We start from the raw sequence: 7,750 nt of genomic DNA on the forward strand, positions 1-7,750 counted from the left end.
TTTCTGCAGTGCATAAGCATTAATGAAAACTTTCCTAGCGGTGAGTTTAAGCATTAATAAATACAAAGCAAGAAAGAAGAACTCTGTGTTACTAGTTTAGAGCATCTCTGACGGGTGTCTTCATCCCTGGCAACTATCTCTCAGGTGTTTCTTTTGTCTACCGTGTGCCTCCTTTGAGGCTGACAACTAAGGAATTATATCCTGGCTCCATGAACTTGTACAGTTTACTTAGAATCACCTAGTAGTACAGGATACAGAATTGGTGATCTAGGAAATGTGGGATCAAATTACTTAAAAATAAATATATGAATAGATTGCAGGCATTTGGTACTTTGAAAAAATATTTTGTGTATTACTTTTATTTTATGTGCGTGAGTGTATTGCCTGAATGTGTGCAAGTGCACCTTTGTTGTGCAATGCCCATGGAGGTCAGAAGACGGTGTCAGTTTCCCTGGAACTGAAGTTACAGGTGGTTGTTAGCCACCATCTGGGTGCTGGGAATTGAATCCAGGTCCTCTGCAAGAGCAGTTGGTGATCTTAACTGCTGAACCATCTCTCCAGCCCCCATACTTTATCTTAAGCATAGATTACTTGCATGCGTAGTAGGAACATAATTTTGTATGTCATATGTGAAAATATAACATGTCACATTTTACATGTATACCATAAATTCTCAGCTGAATGCAAGAATACTCCTATTTTCTGTGGACTCTCATAAAATAGAAATGGAGTGATAGCTGTGATTGAGGGCAGAAATGCTTTCTTGAAATAGGTGGTTGAAGGATAGGGAAAAATTATAATACTCTATTTTGTTGAGCTGTTTTACTTTTGGAAAACCCATGCTGCAAAAAAGGCCTGTAAAACTTCTGTTCTATGTCTTTTAAAAAATATTTATTATTATTTTTTGAAAGGCATATGAGAACTTAAGTGTATGGGAATATTTTCTGCATGTAGGGAGGTATATCCATGTTGTGCAGTGCCCACGGATATCAGAAGTGGCATGGAGTCAGAAGATGGTGTCAGATTCCCCGGAACAACTGGGGTTATGACGATTGTTAGCCACCATGTGGGTGCTGGCAACCAAACTCCGGTCTTCTGCAAGATCAGCGAGTGCCCTTAACCACTGAACCATCTGATTTCTTCATTTTTGTGAGTGTGTGTATGTGTGTGTGTATGTGTGTGTATGCATGCAGAATATATGTTCGTGTGCAAGATCAGAGAACAATTCTGAGTATTCTGATCAGTCACATCCTACCTCATTCCTTTGTAGAGGTGCGTAGGTGACCAGCAAGCCCCAATGATCCTTTTGTGCTGGAGTTACAGGCAAGTGCATAGCAACACCCAGCTTTGTCCAGAAAAAGGTACTGGGATCAAATTCAAGTCTTTGTATATGCACAGCAAGCACTCTTACCCTCTGAGAAATCTCTCCAGGCCTTTATCTAACTTCTTAAAAGAAATTTGTCTCATGTGTATTCTACATCTCTTAATTTTATAAAGCAGGAATTGTCAGAACTAATGAAATATAATATGAGTACAGCTAGATTGATTTCTTAAGAGAAAGCTCTATTTTGGTATGAAATAGTACAAAAAATAGACCTAGTATCTTGATATTTTGAGAAATATCAAATTATTACCTTTGGGCCACATGGTATCCCAAAAAACTCACAGTTCAACAGAGTGGTGTTGTTAAGATAAAACCCATTGCTCTTGACAAAGTCTGTAATGCTGAAGTTTTTGTGGCTTGTGACAAAATCAAAAGCCTCTGGTGAGGCAGTGGTGTTGGCACTGAATTCCTGGAGGCGGAGGACTTTGGAGACTATATCCCACAGGAAGAAAATGATGCCAAATTTGGCTACAGCATCTGTTTGGAATCTATTAGTAGGAATAAAGGGATTGATTAGAATGATAAAAATTACAATTTTCCAAAGTCAGAGATGAATTATGGCTTTTTATCTTTGACTACCTCCCTCATACATGTGATATTTAGGTAAAACTGGCTTTCTAAAAGCTCGATGACACCTTGTACAATTTGTCTTGAATTTGTACAGGTATTTCTGTTTACCTATACTGTTTCCCACACTTACTCTGGATGAATTCTGATGTATCTTTAAGATTTAATTATTGCCTTATATCACGATGCACCCTTATAATCCCAGTACTCAGTAGGCTACAGTAAGAAGATCAGGAGTTTGTCACCAGTCTGAGTGACATATTGAGATCATGTCAAAATACCAGGGACTGGAGATATATTTCCTGGTAAACTGCTGTGTATCATGTATCAGGCTCTGAGTTCCACCCTTAGCACTACAAGACAAAAGAAATGAAAAAATAAAGAGATAAAAGATTATTCTCAATTCTTCCTTCTTTCCTTCAAAAAAGTTAGGTATGTATTTTAAGTCAGATTCCTTGAGCTCCAACCCCAGTTCTGCCCTGGTCATAGCTTTGTTCTGAGTTTGCTTAGCTAAGCTGGGATGATATTTCTGAGCAATCCCATCCTCGAGTTCATTTGTGATGCTGTGAATTTCATGGTAGGGAAGGAGCCTGATCATATTACAGTTGACTTGATGTATGTTGGTGTGCACTGGTTGCAACAGTGCAGTTGACAGACCAGCCATTCTTTAGCTCCTTTAGCTTCTAATCTGGATAAGGTAAGAAAGCACAGCCTGATGAAGAGGTCACCATTTCTGTAGGTCACTTGTTCCTACAAGGGAAGAGGGACTGAGAGAGAAGCATACATTTTTTGTCTTCTATTTGTTTTCCTTTTGATTGACCCCCCCACTTACTTCAAGGCCAGCATCAAAACCATGAGAAGCATATGACAAGAGATTGTTTAGCCAGATTTTATGCCTGAATAAGACTGAGCCTTTATAATAAATCCCTTATTGTGTGTCCCCAAGGGTGGTTCACATTTTTTATTGAGTCCTATTTAGTATAGCTATTTAATGGAAGAACTCAGCAAATTTCCTCATCCCCGTATCATTTACTTTCCTCATTTGTAAATTTGGTATGTTTCACTGTAGATACCTAGACATGTTTTGAATTAATTGTTTTCCAAAAAAACACTTAGAGTTCTTGGAATATATCAAGGGTTAGACAAACATTCATAAGATTAATGTCTCATTGTCATCAAGGGGTTTTCTAGACAACGAACGCAGAATCAATCTGTTTAACATAACCACAGTATTATTTTGTAATTCCCTTATTTTGCTAGGCAATTTATGCCTTGTATTATGTATAGATTTGTATTTGCATGCTTGCATTGTTTTCAAAATGTGAGTCACACTTTCAGAGTTTGGGTACTATAAATGTTAACGCTGAGGAGCCTTTCTTCTTTCACTTGACTGATAGCATAGAATGGAATGTGTGATCCATCCACTCTTGGTAGCTTTCAGCATCATACAGCACGTGACTTGTGTTCCATTCCTCTCTCCTTACACTCTAGATTTTTCATTGTTTTCCTCGTAAAACTATTGAATTCACATTATATACCATACAAAAGATGGAAATTAGGTAAATAGTATTGGAGTAGGATATGAACCCATTTGTGTAGTGATTAAGCAGCTTGAGCATATCTGTCTCCTCAAACATTTGTCATTTTTTAAAGATAAAAATATTCAAATTCCTTTCCTCCAGCTTTTTGAAATGCCCAGCACATTCTTATTATCTATACCCACACTTCCGTATGTCAGAACTTATTCCTAATCATAACATAACTATAATACTAGTCATCCCTTCTCCCCCTCCCTTCCTTTCACTCTCCCCAGCCTCTGGCAACCACAATTCTATTCACAAGTTCTATGAGACCAACATTTACTTTTTTAGATTCCATTGGTCAGCGATGTTAGGCAGTATATGCCTTTCTGGGCACGGGTTATTTCATTTAACATAATGATCTCCAGCACTGTCCATGTTATGCCAAATGAAATGATTTCATTTTTTTGTTAAGTATAAGTATTTCACTGTGAACATATACATCTTTGCTATCCATTCGTCAACTGATGCGTTTTTATGTTGTTTCTATTTCTTGGCCACTGAACAGTGCTCTAATTATCATGGGCATGTACATGTCTCTTTTGCATATTGATTTCCTTTTGTTTGTAGAAGTACCCAAGAGTGGGGTTTCTGGATCATGTAGAAGTTTTGTTTTTAACTTATTGAGGAAGCTCCCATTTTCCACATGGCTGTAATAATTTATACTCCCTGAATATCATGTGGAGGTCACCCTTTCTCTACATCTTCACAAATGTTTGTTATTATTTGGCTTTTTGGTAATAGTCATTCTGAATTGGAGGGATTAGCTTGTGGCTCTACTCTAGATTTTATTTTCAATTTCCTTTGTAACTTTGATTTTTTTCTTTCTAGCAAAAACCATATTCAGTCTTCTCCCGCTGAACGTAGGACAAAAACCCTGAGCCATTATTATGTGACATTGTATAGCATTTCAGAGGTTGACACCTGTTTCCACATTCAGCATCTAACATGCTCTGACATCTCACTTAATCAGTTCTCATCCTCACATGCCCAGCCCAGATCCCAACCCTGCTAACAGCCTCCATTGGCTTTCCTCCTCTGACACTCTCTTGATTCTTGGTTACTGTGATAATCTTAACTACAGGATATCTAACAGCCTCACGTCTCCCCTAGAAAAAAAGTATTTCTGGTGATTGTTTTAAGAGTTAGTGACTTAGGGGCTGGAGAGATGGCACAGCAGTTAAGAGCACTGGCTGTTCTTGAGGAAGACCTGGGTTTGAATCCCAGCACTCACATGGCAGCTAACAACTGGCTGTAACTCCAGTTCCAGGGGATCCAACAGCTTCTTTTGTCCTCTGCGGGCTTTTCACGACATGGGTGCACTTATTTACATGCAGGCAATACACACATACACATTAAAAAAAAATTTAGTGACTTATTTTAGCAATAGATTTTGGTAAAAGACACTGTTAACATCACATTGATGGTTAGCTTGCAACTTTGAAATCCTCCAAAAAATAAGAGTCAACACCTCTCCCATATGGCTAACTGGACTTTTTTCAAAATGAATATGACAAAAATAAAATAATTATCCATTCCATAGGTGGTATAACTACCATATAAAAATTAAGATTTTCTTCATCCTAAAATACTTTTTTTTAATTCTTTTTTTTAATGTATATGAGTGTATTGCCTGCATATGTATAAGTGCATCCACGTTGTGCAATGCCCACAGAGGTCAGAAAAGGGCATAAGATCCCTGGAACTGGAGTTATAAATGGTTGTTAGCTGCAGTGTGGGTACTGGGAATTGAACCTGGGTCCTCTGCAAGAGCAGTCAGTGCTCTTAACCCCTGAGCCGTCTCTCTAGCTCCTCAAAATATTCTTTTAAATAATTTTTGCTATATTAATGATGGTTGAGACTGTGAAGATCATTTTGGTAAATCGGTTGAATTTAATAAATAAGGCCTAACAATATTAGAAACAAGGAAATGATGTTTTTATTATAGGTAATATTCAACATAAAACTAAAAATTTTGGCACTGTGTCTATTTTCAACTTTGATAAACCTGAAAAACAACTAGTTTTCCATAGGGCTAGGGGTTCAGCTCAAGTGTACACTAACTAACCATCAATAAATTTTAGAAAGAAAATGCAATTTACTATTAATTACTGCAAAAAATATTAATTATCTTAAAACTACAGTAATTTTAAAACATCGTGCTACGTTTTTCTTCATTTTCTATCATTTCTTTTCACTGTTAGCATTTTTCACACAATGGGAGTGTGTAGGCCATCACTGTTTCTTGTTTTACTATGTGGCTCTCAGTGAAAAGGGTTTTATCAGGTAGGTCAGAATAGGGTCAGGACTGTGATATCCTACTGTAGCCTCCATATATACCACATAGACTCGTAGTGCTTGTAATAAAATTTAACCTCTTCTTAGTAATCCTAAATCCCTTGGCAATGTTTCCTCCAAACTGTTATCAATTTCCTGATGATAAGATAGACAGAGAGTGTCTGAACTGGGATCCTCAACAGAACTCGTCTAGCTCCTAACTTAATAGCAATGAGTGAAGGGACCCGTAAGGATAAGTCAGCTGGTAGTCACACTGGACTTCCTCACATGTAACCAGTTAGTTTTCCTTGCTGCATTTAATAATTTTTTCTTTCTTTTGGCTTCAACATTTCCACTATGTCCTGCTAGTTGTTAATCTCTTTGCATTTATCATACTTCAATTTATCAAAATTTTTGGCTATGCAGATTAATGCTTTTCTGTGATTTTTTAAGTGTTATGCCATTATTTGTTGTATATACAATTTGTTTCTTTCTCTCTTCCTTCTGGTAATACCAAATCAGCTGAGGCTATAGGGAGACCCTGTCTCAAAAAGACAAAAAATTATTAATTTTAATTATGTGTATGCATGGATGTCTGTGTAGGGGTACGGGCACATGAGTGTAGGTACCCTAAGGGGCCAGAGGAGGGTGTTGGGTCCCCTGGAGTCTTCAGTGGTCATGCATAATGTTGCTTCTTATGTTCTTCATGCTCTCTTACTTTTCATTTGTTTTCTCTCTGTCCTTCAGGTATAGGCATCCTAGCCACAGACTTCAAGTTTGCTAATTCTTTCTTCAGGTAGTTCAAATCTAACGTTGCACACCCTAGTAGGTCTACTAAATTTTTAGGTTCAATTATTACACATTTCAGCTGCAGAATATCCATTTGCTTACTTTTTGTGATTTTTATTTCTTTCTTGGTTTTATTTACCTGTGGAGAGATTGTCATGATGTTTTTCTTTGCTTCTTTAAGTGTGACTTTATGTAGATTTTTTCCAAGCATATTTATAATGGCGGTTTTGATGCCTTTGTCAATTCTGATGCTATTGTCATGCAGTCTATATACTGTGTATGACTAACAATTTCCCACCCCCTTGTAACTTTCCTAATCACTACTAAATATTGGATTTTTATATGATAGCAAATATGGATACTAATTATGTTATTTTCTCAGAGCTCCAATAAAATTACTACAACAATGGTGGCTTTTTAAAATTACATACATATTTTCTTTTATATTTCAGTAAGTAAAAGCCTGAACTAAGGTCAGCATGTTGGCAGGGTCATACTGTTCCTGAAGGCTCTGGAGAAGAATTATTGCTTCCTTTTTCCAGGTCTTATGGCTTCAAACACTCCTAGGTTGTCCTCTCTGATCCTTATAAGGACATCAATCCTTGGATTTAGACATTACAGTTATGCAGTTTAAGATCATGATAATGTATCTAGTTACATTTGCAAATAAATTAATTGATAGATGCTGGGAGAGGGAGAGTCAGTTTTCCCACTGTTGTAATGCCAGGTAGGTTGAACAGACTCCAACGGCAATCAGCACCCAAGAGCACTTGGGAAACATAGACTAGACTTAATAGGCCTTAAAAACACAAATAATAGTAGAGGACATGAGAGTGCAGGGAGGTTAGTAGGTGGTGGTGGAAAGAGGGGAGGGGGTCTGAGTATGATCAAATCAATACTAGTATATGAAAAAATAGTGTGAGACAATAAACATTAAAAGATTTTGTGTGTGCATGAGAGAGGGAGAGGAGGGAGAGAGAGTTGGATTATCTTTACTTTTTGAGACTTTGATACATAGCTTGAAATTTTGAACTACTAATGGTCTCAGAGACCTGTTGTAACATGTACAATACATTGAGCACTTGTTCTAGAATTAACTCAGAATTAAAAGAAAAGACTATATTATCTTATCAGATATAATGGGAAAACATGT

General features: G+C 37.1%; 1 protein-coding gene across 1 annotated transcript in view; it reads right to left on the reverse strand.

Moving 5' to 3' along the window:
- The window catches only part of Asic5 (acid sensing ion channel subunit family member 5), a 30,476-nt gene that overhangs the window by 16,099 nt on the left and 6,627 nt on the right, over nt 1-7,750 (reverse strand). The window contains exon 4 of the mRNA XM_008854304.2: nt 1,635-1,872. Coding sequence (XP_008852526.2) covers nt 1,635-1,872 — 238 coding nt within the window. The remainder of the gene's footprint in view (nt 1-1,634; nt 1,873-7,750) is intronic.

The sequence above is a fragment of the Nannospalax galili genome, unplaced genomic scaffold, assembly GCF_000622305.1.
Source record: "Nannospalax galili isolate Female #2095 unplaced genomic scaffold, S.galili_v1.0 scaffold305, whole genome shotgun sequence".
Taxonomy (NCBI): Eukaryota; Metazoa; Chordata; class Mammalia; order Rodentia; family Spalacidae; genus Nannospalax; species Nannospalax galili.